An 18,142-nucleotide genomic window follows, 5' to 3' on the forward strand; every position below is an offset into this window, starting at 1 on the left:
GAGCCGGAAGGGCACATGGCTCTACAGATTGCCCTGAAGCCAAGTACCAGGGAGCCTGAAGAGAGCTTAGTAGAAGAATATGCTGAGGTGGGGAAGATAAAGGAGACCCCCTTGTTTGAACTGTTTGCTTCTATGCTGTTTTGCTGGAGTTACTAGGGATTTACCACAAGTTGAACTGCTTTGATTGGAAGTCTGTGGCTGAGCAGTTTGCCTGGCCAATTGCAATACCTAGCTTGGCTTGGGGGACAAGGGAACTCCGAAGAGACTAATAAGTGAGACCCCGGCCAGCAGAGGGCTGCATTTCTGAATCACCCAGCGGCCGGGAGCCTTACACAGTGTATTCCCCTTTGATGAAGCTCACTGTCCTATAAATTATATACCTCAAGAGATATAAATTTTGTACCCTAGTACAACTGAATCTGTTTAATGCTGTGTAACATGTGTATTAGCATGTTTTCAAAAGATGTGCCAGGGCTTTTAATGATAATAGTAACTGAAATCAAAATATTGGAAGACGTATGATAAAGATGATGAACAGACAGAGCTTGCAGGCACAGCATACCACAAATACTGAGGGGGAGGATTAGAGGAGGTGTGTGTCCTATTTTCTAATCTCGCAGACAAAAGGAAGCCAGTACCAGACCCAAAAGAATACTTGCACGCACATAAGAAAGTGTGAGACCTGACAGGGCAGGCCTCAAGGGAGGATTGTAAGAAATATAAAGTGGAAAAAGTTGAAAAGTTCACAGCAGCAGGAAGTGCTGACAGTGATTGATTAATGCAACCTCCCCCCCATGTCTTGAATGTGCTGCAAAACGGGCAAGGGCAAGGCGCCTGACTGTCTGTGAGAGAAAAGAAAAGGGAGCAATAAGGGGAAACAGATGTAGCATATGTTCTGCTTTAAATTAAGGATTTATGGTATGGTACAGCCTGCATACAGCCTGCACGTGATGTCAGGAGAAGAGTAGTCATATAGCAGAGAAAAACAGTATATAAGCAGGATGGAAGAAATATGTATTAAGCATTCTGACTGCTTTGTCTGTACATGCTTCCTGAATACCTCATTTAAGGTATCCAGTAAAATTGTAAATAAACTTTTTATATTGAATATGAAATTCGTCTAGCCTTTAATTCACTAGAGCTGAGCAGCCAGAACTTGCACTGTTGGATCCAGATGCTGAGATCTTACTCTTGTTGGGCCTAGACGCATCAAAACTCCTGGAGATCCATGAATCGTGCAAGGGTCCACGTGGTGCTCCTTATGCGCAGCGTCTCGACCTGGGTTGGACAATTACTACTACTACTACTACTACTTAACATTTCTAGAGCACTACTAGGGTTACGCAGCGCTGTACAGTTTAACAAAGAAGGACAGTCCCTGCTCAAAGGAGCTGACAATCTAAAGGCAATCGTGGGCAAAGTCTGCCTCAACCAATCGAGAAAGGCAAATGTCAACGTGCTCTTCACCAATGTCTTAGAAAACGGCGCACTTCACTGTTTGAGTCATGTAGCAACCACCTAACTACCAAAGAGGCTCCTGTTCACAAAGAGCGGAGCATTGTCTAAACACTTTATAAAACCATCTCCGCAGCAGATTTAGGAGAACATCTAGGAAGCTCAGTATTCCAGACCACCAAAGATGATGACAAACCTGCTTTCTCCATAGAAGATAAAGGATTCTTGAATATATCTTACTAAAAAAAGATACTGTACTCCATTACAGTGGCGGACTGAAAAGGTTTGGATGGCTTCCTAACGGGAAAGTCCATAGACCATTATTAAATGGACTTGGGGAAAATCCACAATTTCTGGGATAAGCAGTATAAAATGTTTTGTACTTTTTTGGGATCTTGCCAGGTATTTGTGACCTGGATTGGCCACTGTTGGAATCAGGATGCTGGGCTTGATGGACCTTTGGTCTTTCCTAGTATGGCAATACTTATGTACCAGTTTCATCTTTTATTGTAAATGTATCAATACACTTGAAGAAAATCCTTGTACTTTAAAAACATACAAACAGACAGAAAGACACCTATCCTAAATTGCAGAATTGGGCCAAACATATTATTAAAAAGGTATGGGAGAGAGTTAAAGTTTTACATCAAATTTTATTGAAGAATTAATGTGTAGTTAAAATTCTAACAACAAAAAATAAGCGGAAGCTATCCAGAAGGACCAGACTGAAGCCACAGATATGAGAACAAAATAATTTATTTTGTTCTCATATCTGTGGCTTCAGTCTGGTCCTTCTGGATAGCTTCCGCTTATTTTTTGTTGTTGTATTGTCCTTTTGCGGGAGATTTTGGACTCTCTTTGTTGTTGTTTCTTAGTTAAAATGTCTACCAAATTAGGACTTTGTCGAAGGATTGAGTGGTTCTATTATAAACTGTAAGGACTTTGTAAAAGGTTAAATGATTCTTTTCAGTTAACATCTTTGTGATCCTCAGCACAGCTGTCTCAATATTGGCAGTAAATAGCAATTAGGTATAAGATACCATCCAGCTTATAATTGAAAAAGAAAAACGCCTATATTGCGACCCAAATCGGGAGATAGACGTTTATCTCACAAAAACGAATAAAGCGGTATAATAGAAAGCAGAATTTGGACGTTTTCAACTGCACTCCGTCGCGGATGCGGACAAAGTTGATGGGGGCGTGTCAAAGGCGTGGTGAAGGCGGAACTGGGGCGTGGTTATCGGCCGATCAGAGATAGGCGCCTTTCGCCGATAATGGAAAAAAAATATGCGTTTTTAGCGAGAATTTAGGGCACTTTTCCTGGACCCTGTTTTTCCACGAATAGGGCCCCAAAAAGTGCCCTAAACGACCAGATGACCACTGGAGGGAGTCGGGGATGACCTCCCCTGACACCCCCAGTGGTCACAAACCCCCTCCCACCACAAAAATATGCCGTTTCACAACTTTTTATGTTCACCCTCAAATGTCATACCCACCTCCCTGGCAGCAGTATGCAGGTCACTGGAGCAGTTATTAGGGGGTGCAGTGGACGTCAGGCAGGTAGACCCAGGCCCATCCCCCCCCCCACCTGTTACACTTGTGCTGGTAAATGGGAGCCCTCCACACCGCCCCCAAACCCACTGTACCCACATGTAGGTGCCCCCCTTCACCCCTTAGGGCTATAGTAATGGTGTAGACTTGTGGGCAGTGGGTTTTGAGGGGGATTTGGGGGGCTCAACACACAAGGGAAGGGTGCTATGCACCTGGGAGCTTTTTTACCTTTTTTTTTGTTTTTGTAAAAGTGCCCCCTAGGGTGCCCGGTTGGTGTCCTGGCATGTGAGGGGGACCAGTGCACTACGACTCCTGGCCCCTCCCACGAACAAATGCCTTGGATTTATTCGTTTTTGAGCTGGGCGCTTTCATTTTCCATTATCGCTGAAAAACAAAAACGCCCAGCTCACAAATTGTCGAATAAAACATGGACGTCTATTTTTTCCCAAAATACAGTTCGGTCCGCCCCTTCATGGACCCGTTCTTGGAGATAAACGCCCATGGAGATAGACGTTTTCGTTCGATTATGCCCCTCCATGTGCACTTGGTCTCCAAAAATATGTTTCACGCCATGTGGAGGCTCCGGCGCATCAGATACTTCCTTACTAAAGATTTGTTCCGCACACTTGTCCACTGGCTTGTCCTCTCCCACTTGGGAGCTCAATTGCAGCGGAATTTATGCGGGCTACCAGGCCTCACTGTTGAAAAAGTCCAGACATTTCAGAACACTGCTGCGAGACTCATGCTAAGAGAACGACACTTTGTACATGCCAAACCCTTGCGTTTCAAATTACACTGGCTGCCTGTACAAGAGCGCATTGCCTTTAAGCTCTGCTCCTTGACCCATAAAATCATCTATGGCGCTGCCCCAGATTACATGCACCCTTTGATCGACCTTCCGCCCAGAAATGCCAATCCTGCTGCTCGTTCCTATCTCCATCTGCACTTCCCGAACTGTAAGGGTGTCAGGTAACAGAGGATCTTCGCCTCGTCCTTCCGCTATTGGAGTCCTAAGCACTGGAATGCACTCCCGCAACACCTTAAAACCCAAGCGGACCACTCCCTCTTCAAGAAGTTGTTAAAGTCCTATTACTTTGCCAAGACTTACTCCCCACTTTTCACCGTTGACTGATGCACTCTCCTTGACCCTAACCCTGTTAGATTCACCCTGTTAGATGTTTTTCATCCTGCCTCCTCCTTGTATACTTTTCTAAGTTTCCTATTTTGTGATTTTATTTAACTTTTTGTAAGCCACATTGTGCCTGCATGTGTGGGAAAATGTGGGATATAAGCAAACCATAAATAAATAAAAATTGGAAATTAGCAAATCTAGTACCTCTGTCTCCCACTTGTTGTTTCACCCAATTGGCGGCAGCAGCGATACTCTCACTGTCAGTGACATCCAGGATTTTTGTTTGCAGTCTTTGGGATGTGGCTTCCTTCAGCTGCTCTGCTCCTCGCAGTGTCAGACAAGTTGCCAGCACTCGTAGACCCCGTCCATCCAGTTGACGGGCCAGCTGGTTTCCAAAGCCCGTGTCACATCCCGTGATGAACACATATTTATCTGTGAGATTTTGGAGTTTCTGTCTGTACCAGTACCAGTGGAACAGGAAGTAGAAACCCACGAAGGTCAACAGCAGCCAGAACCACATTGGGACGTTCTTCCTCCTCTGCCAAAAAAAAAAAAAAGCATAATAACCAGTAACTACATTATCCACAATCTCCCATACTACTTTCCTTTATATTGGAAAGGAAAATCTCCTGGCTCCAGTTCAGAAGAAACAAACAAAGCAAACACTGGGCCTTCAGGATTGAGAAAAATGTAGTTCTTTATTTATAATGGAGACCCGACACTGTCCGTGTTTCGGCGTACGAACGCCTGCATCAGGGGTCAAGGGACTCCTATAGGTCAGCAAGATAATAAGTTGACAGAGATGTGGAATAAACAATCAGGTTATATTACCCGCTGTTTGAACAGCTCGTTTGTAGAACGCCTTCAGCTGTGTCAACCGCCAAAAGTCCAGTTCAGAAGAAACTGGAAAACCAGTGTTGATTTTTCAAATCCCATTTCAGTTAATTATTATTTCCAACCCAGTGGAATGTGAGATACAAAATGATACATGGGGTTAGAAGGGTGTAACATATTCAGACACTTTCAGGGGCTGATGTACCAAAGTTCTGGGAAAGCACTGATCGCTATTTTCAGCTCAGTAAAAATTAACGAGGTAGAAATAGCAAGCGATGCACACAAAAAATGGATGCAAATGAGCTGATTGCAAGAACAATGAGCAGCTTCGGTGGGGGGGGAAGCCAGTCAGTAAGCTGAGAATACGCAGAACAGCTAATCGCTAAGTGTAGCTGCTCTGCGCATGCTCAGAGCAGCGTATGCTATGGCTTTCATACATGCATAAAAGCTTCATGTATGAAAGCCATGTGTAGCTTTTTTTTTTTTTTTTTAATTCTTTGCTACTGCTGCTTCTGTCCCTCCTGGGCCGATTCTCTTTTTCTTATGGAGCTAGCCCTCTGACCATGATCCTCCATAATGCTTTTAAAGTAATTTCAAGTTGCTTTGTGCTACAAAAAAGTGCTTTCTTCATCGAACTCACGAGCACTGCTTAAAGACCAATAAGCTCATCCCAGGAGAAACAAGCAAACTCCTGTCATCCGCTATCTTTAGAGCTCTCTCAACATTCCTCACAGGAGATTATTTTAGCCCCTGCTACAAAAGACAAGCCTGGCAGGCTGGAAAGTGAAGCCATGCAGGGATAATATCACTATACACTGCTCCCATGAGAGGCCACTGTCATGCAATGACTGCTCCTGACCTCCCATAAAATGTGCCTCATATAAGGTAGGGGCTGCTTCTGTGCATCGCTCGGAAAACGGCTGTGCATCACTCAGAATACACATTTGAAAGCTTAATAGCTCATTTAAATAGATTAGCATAAAATTCCTGTTGCCTGCTGCCCCACACAGTAAAAAGCCTGCAGAGCCCCTTTGAGCTTCTCCTGCTGAATAACATGGCTGGCCCGGTAAGCTTTGTGCATCAGGCCTTCAGTCTCAAATACTGGCTTTATAATAACTCACAGCAACAACAGGAAGTGATGTATTCTACCCAGGTGCACTGTCCTGTTTAAAATGATGTTACATCCTAGGTTTGCTTAGTTTCTTTTATATAACCTGTATTTGTTATCAACCGACTGGCGAACGCCTTTACGGTACTATGTAAGCCACATTAAGCCTGAAAATAGGTGGGAAAATGTGGGGTACAAATGTAACAAATAAATAAATAAATATATTGTAATTCGCATGGATCCACTAATGGTATGTAGTGGAATATTCATCTTTATTGTATTGTATTGTATTGTATTGTTCACTGTTGCGTAAGTCTAGATAGACTTACACAACAGACTTACTCATAGACTTACCAATAAGAAACAAAGTCAGATCATCAAGGTCCTACCTAAACCTACACTACCCAAATTGCAAAGGACTGAAATACAAAACAACTTATGCAGCCGGCTTCTCTTACATAAGCGCACAACTATGGAATGGGTTCCCAAAAGCTGTGAAAACAATCCACGACCACTTGAACTTAAGGAAATCACTAAAAACCAACCTCTTCAAAAAGGCCTACCCCAACAACCCCACGTAACCCTCTTCACCTACCAACACAGCATGACTATGATCGCACAGGACAACACGCAATCTTCATCCATTTCGACCCTCCACTTATACCTCATACGATCACTATACAACTTTGTATTTGTTATCCACCGACTGGGCAAACGCCTTTGACAGTACTATGTAAGCCACTATGTAAGCCACTATGTAAGCCACATTGAGCCTGCAATGTGGGGTACAAATGCAATAAATAAATAAATATGATCCTTCTAGGTAGAGACTTACACAACAGTCAGCATGACCCCTCCCATCTCCTTTTAACATTTTTTTATATAATGGGTTTACTTTATGACTTGGCCAAAACAAGTCCTGGTGGGTATCGTGATCTGTGGCAGTTCTACGGCTGACTGTGGCCTAGGTATTGGGGAGTGTGATAGTTCTGGTTATCTTGGGCTGTTTCCTGGAGTATTCTTTGTAGGGTGTCTGGGTTGTGCGGTACCTGTTTGGTGGAAAATAAAGGAAACCCTACCCTGGTATCTCAGTCCAGATCTTTTATCCTAATTGAGAACTCAGACAGAGATCACGTGATGAGCTGAAGGGAGCAGACGCTGAGTAGCTCCTCTCTCGAGCCCTCCCTACCCTCGGGACACAAAACATTGGAAAATAGAAACTAAATCGGGAGAAAATCACAGAATAAAGAAGGCGCAGTTATATGGACCCCTTTGTTATAAAGTTGGAAGCGGGGATGCTGACGAAAAGCGTAAAGAAAGAGGGGGATAAGACAAAAGCTGGAGAATTGAAAATGGCGGCGGGCCTTACACCGACGCCAGAACCGCCTGCTTTCACTCCACAGCAACTGCTCCAGATAACAGCAGCAGTAAAGGACGCTTTGGAACCCCAATTAAAACATCTCTCGGATCAACTTACCACGATGGAAACCCGATTAGAGGATACAACGAGACGCACTGGCGAATTAGAAAAAAGAGTCTCAGAGATTGAAGACGAGGGAGCTGGCAAATCCACGCAACTGGAGGAATTGCAGAAACAGATGCAATTACAAGCACAACAGCTCGATGAGCTAGAAAATCGATCGAGACGAGATAATCTTCGTATTGTAGGAATCCCGGAGTCGGTGCCAGAGCACATGTTACAAACAGCTTTGGAAAGATGGCTGACCTCGGAGATGGCGCTTTCCGATAACACAGAAAAACTGTGCTTAGAGCGGGCACATCGCATAGGACGCAGGCCCGAGCAAAATCAGAGGCCCAGGGTGGTAATTATAAAGATCCATAACTTTACACATAAAGTTGAAATAATGAAAGGTGCACGAATGAAGAGAGACACGCTGTGCTATAATGGACATCCGATAAAGATTTTTCAGGACTATTCCTACAGCCTTCAAGAAAAAAGAAAGGAATTTCACCCCCTGTGCAAAACATTAGCGGAAACAAAAAAAGAAATTTGCCTTGGTATACCCAGCTACCCTTAAAATATTCCATCAAGAAAAGTGGCACTTATTTAAAACTCCACAGTCAGCCATGGCGTTTATTACTGCAGTGGAAACAGCTTGAAAACAAAGGCGGGACAGGACAGAACACCGTTGCAGAGCCGGTAACTTCTATGATATATATGGAAAAACTAACTGTATAATTGCAATCCAGAACAAGTATCCGTAGACTGTTGAACTAAATATAAGGAAGACTGCTGGACAATGTTGTTGAATGAAAATCAGGGGAGAAAGGAAATGGGCCTAGAAAGGTAGAATTTTGGACTTGTAAAATGCAAATGTGTATCCGGGGGGAGGGGGGCTCAACATCACATGATCTTAAATAATTTTAGTTCGGAGGAAGGGTTTTGGCCAGGAGGGAGATAGGAGGGAGGGGGGTTCGGGGAGGGGGAAGGAAGGGAGGGGGGGACTCCAGTGGTAATATATAATATCAAGAGATTAATAGACTTTTGTACTTGCAGAGATGCACAGGTATGGTTTACTATCACACTACAGTGGGAACATAGAAGGAAGGAGGGAGTAATATGGACCCTTTGCAGACTCACGGATGAGGCTGGGCGCCCAGGAGTAGACTTATTAAGTATAATTGATGAGACAGGCTCCAAAAATTTTGTAACAGATTAAAACACTCAAATTTGCTACGTGGAACGTGGGAGGGATAACAACACCGGTGAAAAGAACAAAAATTCTTTCTGCCTTAAAGAGACATAAAATTGATATTGCATGCATACAAGAAACCAGATTATCCCTTGAGGAACACCGGAAATTAAAAACACGATGGGTGGGGGAAGTTTTCTCTACCACAACTGGGACCCGCAAGGGAGGAGTAGCCATATTGGTCCGTAAAGGTTTGGCAGTTAAATCAGAATTAATCCAAACTGAACCCAAAGGGAATTACATACTAGTTAAATTGTGGATACAAAATAGAGATTACTTACTATTAGGATTATATGGGCCTAACAGATACGATCCAAAATTTCTGGCTAAGATGGCAGATATTTGTATGCCTTATAAAACTGCCCATCTCATGGTCATGGGAGACTTTAATTTAATCGCTGACTCGAAGTGGGATTGTTCAGCCCCAGAAGTGGCGCATCGCAGAGGACCAAAATCACAAGCTATGAATTTTTTTATGCAATCACTTAACCTGGTAGACACATGGCGTGCATTACACCCGGGGGAGCGAGATTACACTCACCAGTCGCGCACTCATGGTACATTTTCTAGGTTGGACCACATATTGATTAGCCAACCCACATTTACCTAGGTGCTTACAGCAGAAATAGGTCCAGAGGAGATCTCTGACTACTCCATAGTGTGGATAGAGGTGGAGACCACAACATATTATCAAGGGGTAGGGGGTTGGAGATTCCCATCATACCTATACCATAATAAAGAATTTCGGGAATTCTTAAGCCAGAAATGGGAGGAGTACGTGCATAATAATAAACGACATTATTCTGGTCAGCAGCTAAGGCTGTGATACGCGGAGAGGTGATAGCGTACATTCACGCTAGGAACAAGAAAAACTCCATAGCAATCTTGCAGCTGGAAGCTAGGCTCCGGAAGGCGAAAGCCAGATACATATAGAGGCCAAACCCGACGACTAAGGAACAGCTACATACAATACAAGTGACGTTGAAATCCCTAATACACGAGCGGGTATGCAGATCTATGGCCTACCAAAAATTTAAACTGCAAAGGTTTGGAAATAAAGCAGGGTCAATGATAATGAGGTTGGTTAAGTCCGGGGGGACGCGCAAACCCATAACAGTAGTTAGAGATGAAAAAGGGAAATTATGTAATCACAGTGAAGACATAGCAAAAAATTTTAGAAGGTATTTCCAGCGCATGTATGATAGCCCGAGCAAACCAGATCCAGTAGAAATTGAGCAATATCTAACACAGGTAGGGGTTCCCAAACTTACGGAGCGAGAAAGTGAAGATCTAGCTAGCCCACTAAAAGGGAAAGAGATTCAAGAGGTCATTAAGTCCCTACCCCTAGGCTCAGCGCCTGGCCCAGATGGATTTACGAGGGAGTTCTATAAATTACTGCCGCTCACATCCCTAGGTCCCATACATGACTATTTTGAACGAGTAGTCAAAGAAGGCATCTTTCCACAATATGCAAATACAGCACTAATCACCCTTATCCCCAAGCCAGGACGCCCTGAAGACCAAGCAGCGTCATATAGACCAATATCACTACTAAATGTAGACATAAAAATACTGGCCAAACTGCTAGCTAATAGGTTAGCTGCAGTACTTCCAAGGGTGATTGGAGAGGATCAAGTGGGATTCGTCAGGAATCGACAAACAGTAAAGAATGTTAGACGATTACTCCTGGCAATGGCAACTAGTCAACAGAAAGAGATCCCAGCATGCCTCTACAGTTTGGATGCCGAAAAAGCATTCGATAAAGTAGACTGGACATACCTATTTACCACGCTTAAATATATGGGGTTCCAGGGGTGGTTCTACCAAGCCATACTAACATTATATAAAAATCCGGAAGCTTCCATACTAGTGAATGGCGTCAAGACACCAGTATTTAATATAAAGAGAGGCACGGGGCAGGGGTGTCCCCTATCTCCCCTACTTTTTGTGATATCTATAGACCTCCTGTTACGAACTTTGAGAGCAGAGAAGGAGATCCCAGGGATAACAGTGGGCAGAGAGGTGATCAAAACATTAGCCTTTGCAGACGACTTAGCACTGATTACAGCCAACCCCCAGGCTGCACTAGGGAAAATCCTACAAGTAATTGAACAATATGGCAAGTTATCAGGTTTTTCATTAAATATACAGAAATCAGTAGGATTGAGGGTATATCCAAGTGAAGGGGACATAGAGAAAGGTAATTTTCCTCTGACATGGGAAGAAAAGAAACTTAAATACTTGGGTACCTATTTATCACAGGATTTAACACAGATATATAACAATAATGTGGATCCACTATTAAACAAAACACGGTTACTATTAAGAATGTGGCAAGAATACCCATTAACATTGATGGAGCGGATTGCACTGTATAATATGGTGATCGTGCCCAAGTGGCTCTATGTCTTTCAAACACTACCACTCTTCCTCAGGTCAGATGATGAAAAAAAACTGAATAAACAACTGCAATAGTTCCTTTGGAAAGGGAGGAAGGCCCGAATGTCAATTGAAAGTCTCCAGATTCCGGTGGAGTATGGAGGCTTGGGACTTTTGAGTCTAAGATACCTTACAATTGCATGTGGTATGCGACATATCACAGATTGGTTTCGCAAAACATCAGAATTCACGGCAACAGATATAGAACTGGCGCTCATGACAGATACGCATTTTAGTTGTTTACTACACACTGGAGGTGGACAGATGCCCCCAGTACTGAGCCATACATATATCTTGCCGACAGCAAAAGCGGTATGGAGATGGATTTGTAAGCTGCATCACTTTTCCGCACGGACAACCCCCTTTCTATCATTGCGTGGCAACCCGCACTTCCCCCCGGGGGAGATGCATAATGCCTTTCAACGCTGGGAAAATAAAGGCTTGAAATATCTACTGCAGACACTGACAGACGACGGCCATATCCAGCCATTTCAACAAATTAAGACCACCTTCACACTCCCACAATTGGACTTCTTCTATTATCTTCAACTGAAACATTATATTTCCACCCTAACATGGGAGGACCTAACTGAAGACGTTCAAGAAGAACTGTCCTCCGCTTTCTCTCTGAACTCACAAAATAAAGTTCCACTGAAAATGCACCATAGGCATATCAGAGACACGGTACAAGAACCTGATTACAATCAACTGGCACGAGCTTGGAGTTTGGATCTGGGGATTGAAGTTTCCAGTAAAATGCTACAGACTCACATTTTATCCTTGCGAGGAAGCTGCAAAATGACAGCCCTCTGGGAGCAACAATATAAAATGGTAATGCGCCTCTTTATAGCACCACGGAGGGCATTTCATCTAGGAGTATCAGCGGATGGAGCATGCCCCAAATGTGGGGCACCAGGAGTGCTCCTGGGGCATATGTTTTGGAACTGCCCCAAAATAGTGAACTTTTGGAGAATCCTATTAAAGACCATCTCCACTATGTGGGAAGACGAATGGAGATACAATGTATACCTACTATTTGGGAGTCCTAGATTATCTTCCCCAATCCCGGCGGGATATCGAGGATTTGTGACTCGAGCAACTATGATAGCCAAAAAAGTAATACTTGCGGAATGGATTACAAATAAAACACCAACCATCACACAATGGAGGTGCCAAATGATTTGTTTGATGAGGTTTGAGAGAAGAGTGGTAGATCATACACCCAGTTTTAAGGAAGAGGATTATTGTAAAATATGGACCCCGTTTTGGCTGTCGCTGCCGGCAGCAGCAAAGGGACATATAATAAACATGTAACTCTGTAGATAGTGATACAGTACATGTGGTTTATAAATTAATACACCACTGGAGAGGGGACTTAGGGAAGGGGGGGAGGGGGGGAGGGGAAGGAAGGCGAAGACATGGGGGGGGGAAGGTAAATAAACATGGTGTTATGATTGGAAGGGTGGTGAAGATGTCATACTGATTATGTTTAATGTGAACACCAGATATATCACCGTTAACAATAAGATATAACTATAAAGAGGGAGGGAGGGGAAAGGGGGAGGGATACTGGGAGGGAAAAAAGAAGAAAATGATTTGACGTTTGGAAAAGGCTGATAGTTGACTGTTAAATTAGAAATTGTTACTGGTTAGAAGCTGTGAATGTTCATTTGCTTCATTATGTCAATAAACAGACTTAAACATAATTGAGAACTCATATCTCAGTCATTTTTCTCCTTTCTGATCTATCCTCCATTTTGACAAAGAACGAGTAATATCAAAGTTGTTTGGCAACCTCTGCCTTTCATTAGTCATTGTAGTCATCAATTTTGACCTGGAAGGTCTGGTTTTCTTTTGGGACTGATCTTTCCTAGGTTCTCCTATTGTAATAGCAGGTCTGTTTATCCTTAGCTGCCTCTAAGTGATGACTAATTATCTGCCGATAGAATCGCCAGCAGAGCATTCATGATAGGCAGAAGAGTCCAGGTCCTTCACCCAAACATAATTTGAGATTCTCCTAGGCTCCAATGCTCAAAACTTCTGTGCTGTACAGAACAGTGTAGGAGTTTACCCCTACAACAGCACCCAATAATAACTTCCTCATGCTTGAAGTTAATAGTATGCAAATGATATGCACGCCATTAGCTTCCAGCATGATTACCCCTACAACAGCACCCAATAATAACTTCCTCATGCTTGAAGTTAATAGTATGCAAATGATATGCACGCCATTAGCTTCCAGCATGAGGAAGTAAAGCGGGTGGATTGTGCCTAGGCCTGCACTCAAGAGCCCAAGCAGATTCCCCCCGCAGAAGCTTCAAGAGGTTTGATAGATCGGTCTTTTCTCCCTTTAGAGAAAAGCCTGGACCTGTCAAACCCAAAAAGCACGTAGGTGACCTGTCAAATGTCAAAGCATGTAGGGACCCTATTTGGAAGTTAAGCCCTGGCGCCCCAGCCCGGAAGGAGGAGGGAGAGAGAGTTAGTCTGTCCTCCTTCAAGGTTGGCCCACTAGGGCTAGCCTTTGGGGGGCTGGACAAGGGTTCCACTAGACCACCAGGTTTTATTTATTTTGGGGGTCCACTGGACCTCCAAGACCTTACATCTTTGGGGGAGTGGGGGTGTGAGGGTGTGGGGTCCACCGGACCACCATGTTTTTTAAAGTGTTTGGGGGGGGGGGGGGGCAGCCAGGCTGCCTCACAAACCCTAACGCCAGTTTATTTATTTATTGCATTTGTATCCCACATTTTCCCACCTTTTTGCGGGCTCAGTGTGGCTTACAATATGAAATGAATGATGGAAATACAATTTGTTACAAATTGGTTATGGATTACATTGTGCAGAGTTATACGAGACAATCGAAGTGTCGTTAAGGAATGTAACAATGGAACACAAACATTGAAACATTGGAAGGAGACAATGGGAGCTTAAAGGGCAATATTAAGGCATATGTGCAGAGTTATGCGAGACAATCGAAGTGTCGTTAAGGAATGTAACAATGGAACACAAACATTGAAACATTGGAAGGAGACAATGGGAGCTTAAAGGGCAATATTAAGGCATAAAAACATATGGTATACATATTTCTGTGAGTAAAGGTATGAGTGATGTGAGATTACGGGAGATGAGAGTTCAGAAGTGGATGTATGATGCGTTAATGAACAGTAAGTGTGAACTTTATGTGTTTTGGCTCTTTCCATAAATTTTTTCAAAAAGATGGGTCTTCAATAATCTGTGGAAGGAAGCTTGCACGTGGATCGTTCTTAAGTTGCGCGGCAGTGTATTCCACAACTGCATGCTCATGTGAGAAAAGGTTGACGCGTGTAGCGTCTTGTATTTCAAGCCCTTGCAATTGGGGAAGTGGAGGTTGAGGAAAGTTCGGGATGATCTCTTGGCGTTTCTGGGTGGTAAGTCTATTAACTCAGACATGTATGCTGGGGCTTCGCCGTGAATGATTTTGTGGACTAATGTGCATACTTTAAAAGTGACGCGTTCCTTGAGTGGAAGCCAGTGTAATTTCTCTCATAATGGTTTTGCACTTTCATATTTTGGTTTTCCGAAGATGAGTCTGGCTGCCGTATTCTGGGCTGTTTGAAGTTTCCTCAGTGTTTGCTGTTTGCAACCTGCGTATAGTGAGTTGCAGTAATCCAGATGGCTGAGTACGAGGGATTGCACTAGGCTGCGAAAGACGGATCTTGGGAAGAAAGGTCTTATCCTTTTCAATTTCCACATGCAGTAAAACATCTTTTTAGTTGTTGTTTGCGTGAGTTTCGAGTGTTAGGTGGCGGTCGATAGTGACTCCAAGGATTTTTAGCGTTTCTGAGATTGGAAGGTTTAGGTTTGGTGTGTTTATAGCGGTAAATTCCTTTGTGTTGTATTGGGAGGTGAGTATCAGGCATTGAGTTTTTTCTGCCCATGTGGTCATGATGTGTAGGCTTTGATTGATTTCGTTGAAGATTTCGTTAATGTCTTGTTTGAAAGCTGGCATAGGGTTTGCAGCGGGAGGTTCTCCCTTCTTTGGCGCACTTCCCACTGAGTATTAGGGAGGAATAGCCATTGAAGAAATCCACATGCATTTGCATTCTCATTGCACTATTCCTTCCTATGCTTGTTTGATCCTGCATTCCAGGCCTCCGAACATCCAGCACTGGTAAACGCGGGTGCTAGACCGGTGCTAATGGCCTCTAGCACCCTCATTTACCTTTGAACATCTGCCTGATGATGCCTTGGATGGGGTATTCCTTCACTCCAGTAGACAAAGGGAAATGGATTGACTAGACCTCGGAGGAAGTTTCTGTACTTTTCATTTTGCTGTTCAGACAGCATTTTCTGCCTTGTCATTTCTTGTGTCTCTTCTGAGACACAACAAATCCCACCACTGCCACAATATGTAGGAATGTGATCAAGGGAGTGACTTGGATCAGGCACAAAATCAGTCATACACACCAGGGTTGCAAGCAAAAAGGAAAAGCCAGAGTTTACTTGCTGCACTTAGAGAATGACACAGGGATGGGGAACCGCAGTAACCGCGGGGATGGGGACAGAGCTCACGGGGACGGGATGGGGACAGATCCCATGGGGATGGGGTGGGGACGGGAACAAATCCCACGGAGGGGGGGGGATGGGAACAGTTTGTCCCTGTGTTATTTTCTACTTTGAAGCCTGTTAATGAACTGGACTGTTATTTATGTTTAAGTAATGCCTACAAAGATATTTTGATTTTTTGGAAAAACAGGCAAAAATACAGGTCACAACTAGCAAAATTTGCATGACGGATCCTGTACATCCTGCTACCAGCACATCTTCTAAGAAGACAACTTCTATTTCAGGAAGGACTGTGGAAGACAGGAGAGCTAGATTGAATCCTGAGATTGTTGTTGATTTCTTTAAAAAAACATAACAGTGCTTCATAGGGCATATTTTTCCCCTCTAGGGCATATAGAATGGGTTGTATTTTATACCACTGGACATTTTAACAGTGTGAATTAGGATTCCTTGGTGTAGTAAAAATCACCTATTGTTGGGGTTGGAAGGGTGGTGGTGGGAAGGAAGGTTATTATAGTTGCTCATTGTTATATTGTTCTCTATTTGTAATTTATACACAACAGTTGCACAGCATACTGTTCCTTTTTATACTTTAATAAAAAGATTTAAATATAAAATCAAAAGTGTTCAAGGCTTCTGCAGATGAGGACAGAGCCCACAGGGACGGAGCGGGAACGGGGACAGAACCTGCAGGGACAGGGCGGGGATGGAGACAGGGTCTGCGGGGACGAGGTGGGGACGGAGACAGAACCTACAGGGACGGGATGGGGACGGAGACAGAATCCATGGGGATGGGGACAAACTTTGTCCCCGTATCATTCTCTAGCTACACTACACCATTGCAACCCTTTTCAAACCCCAGAGAAAATAAAGTTCTGCTTGTCCAGCACTTGCTAACTATTCAGTGTGTTTTTACTAGCAAAAAAGGTGCCGGTACTCAAATGCTAAGGCCACCCTTCAGGAGTGAGGTTATGACTGATGGACCCACCCCACAATAGCCAGGGCCCCTTGCAACCAGTCACAGAATCTATGACAAGGCAGACTTGGTGTGTAGAGCCTGAGCTCTTTCATTAAATCTTGGGGTCCATGGGTCAATTTTAGCAGACAGTGGAAAAGGTGCCGGTACTCAGTACCCCCAAGTACCCCCTCAAAAAAAGCCCTGATTTTCCCTAAGCTCTCTAAGGCAGAACTGATCTCTTTAGCCTTTACACAGATCCTCCCAGCTATACTGAGGCCCCAATCTCTGAAGAACCAATGGCACGTGTTCCATGTTGGTTATTCTGTTAAGAGTGGAATGGGGGGAGGGGGGTAGGTTGGTGGGAACTGAGGGATAGTTGGATGTAAAGGTATGGGGACTTATTTCATATCATTTCTGATGTGCTCCTTATTTGTTTGTCTTTGTTCAGTGGGAAGCTTGCTGAACATGCTTTTTATTTTGTATTCTTGTTCCTAACCTTTGATACTGTTTGATTTATGACTGTGTTTCAATTATTAAAGAATTAAAGTTTAAAAAATAATTTGTAGCCTAGTGGTTAGTGCAGTGGACTTTGATCATGAGGAACTAGGTTTGATTCCCGCTGCAGCTCCTTGTGACTCTGGGCAAGTCACTTAAACCACTGTTGTCCCAGGTACAAATAAGTACCTGTACATACTATGTAAACCACTTTGAATGTAGTTGCAAAAACCACAGAAAGGTGGTATATCAAGTCCCATTCCATTCCCCTTACCTCTTTTCTAATCATATTGGTCCAAAGCAGAGATAAGGCGATAAGGAGGGCAAAAAAGGACTTTGAAAAAAAGTTAGCGTTAGAAGCGAAAATACATAGTAAAATTTTTTTTAGATACATTAAAAGCAGGAAGCTGGCTAAAGAATCGGTTGGGCCGCTGAACGAAAATGGTGTTAAAGGCGCGATCAGGGAAGACCGAGCCGTAGCGAAGAAACTAAATGAATTCTTTGCTTCGGTCTTCACCGAGGAGGATTTGGGAGGGACACCGGTGCCGGAAAACATATTTGAAGCCGGCGAGTCGGAGAAACTAAACGAATTCTCTGTAAACTTGGAGGATGTAATGGGTCAGTTCTGCAAACTGAAGAGTAGTAAATCGCCAGGACCTGATGGTATTCATCCAAGAGTATTAATAGAACTGAAAAATGAACTTGTACAGCTACTGTTAGTAATATGCAATCTATCCCTAAAATCAAGTGTGGTACCAGAAGACTGGAGGGTAGCCAATGTTACGCCGATTTTTAAAAAGGGTTCCAGAGGAGATCCGGGAAATTATAGACCGGTGAGTCTGACGTCGGTACCGGCAAAATGGTAGAGGCTATTATCAAGAATAAAATTACAGAGCACGTGAGAGATCACATGA

General features: G+C 43.6%; 1 protein-coding gene across 1 annotated transcript in view; it reads right to left on the reverse strand.

Annotated features, from left to right (window-relative positions):
* LOC115465866 (retinol dehydrogenase 16-like) overlaps positions 1 to 18,142 on the reverse strand; it is a 112,231-nt gene that overhangs the window by 46,628 nt on the left and 47,461 nt on the right. Inside the window, exon 2 of the mRNA XM_030196666.1 lies at positions 4,343 to 4,676. Coding sequence (XP_030052526.1) covers positions 4,343 to 4,658 — 316 coding nt within the window. The 5' untranslated portion in view covers positions 4,659 to 4,676. The remainder of the gene's footprint in view (positions 1 to 4,342; positions 4,677 to 18,142) is intronic.

This window comes from Microcaecilia unicolor, chromosome 3, assembly GCF_901765095.1.
Source record: "Microcaecilia unicolor chromosome 3, aMicUni1.1, whole genome shotgun sequence".
NCBI lineage: Eukaryota > Metazoa > Chordata > Amphibia > Gymnophiona > Siphonopidae > Microcaecilia > Microcaecilia unicolor.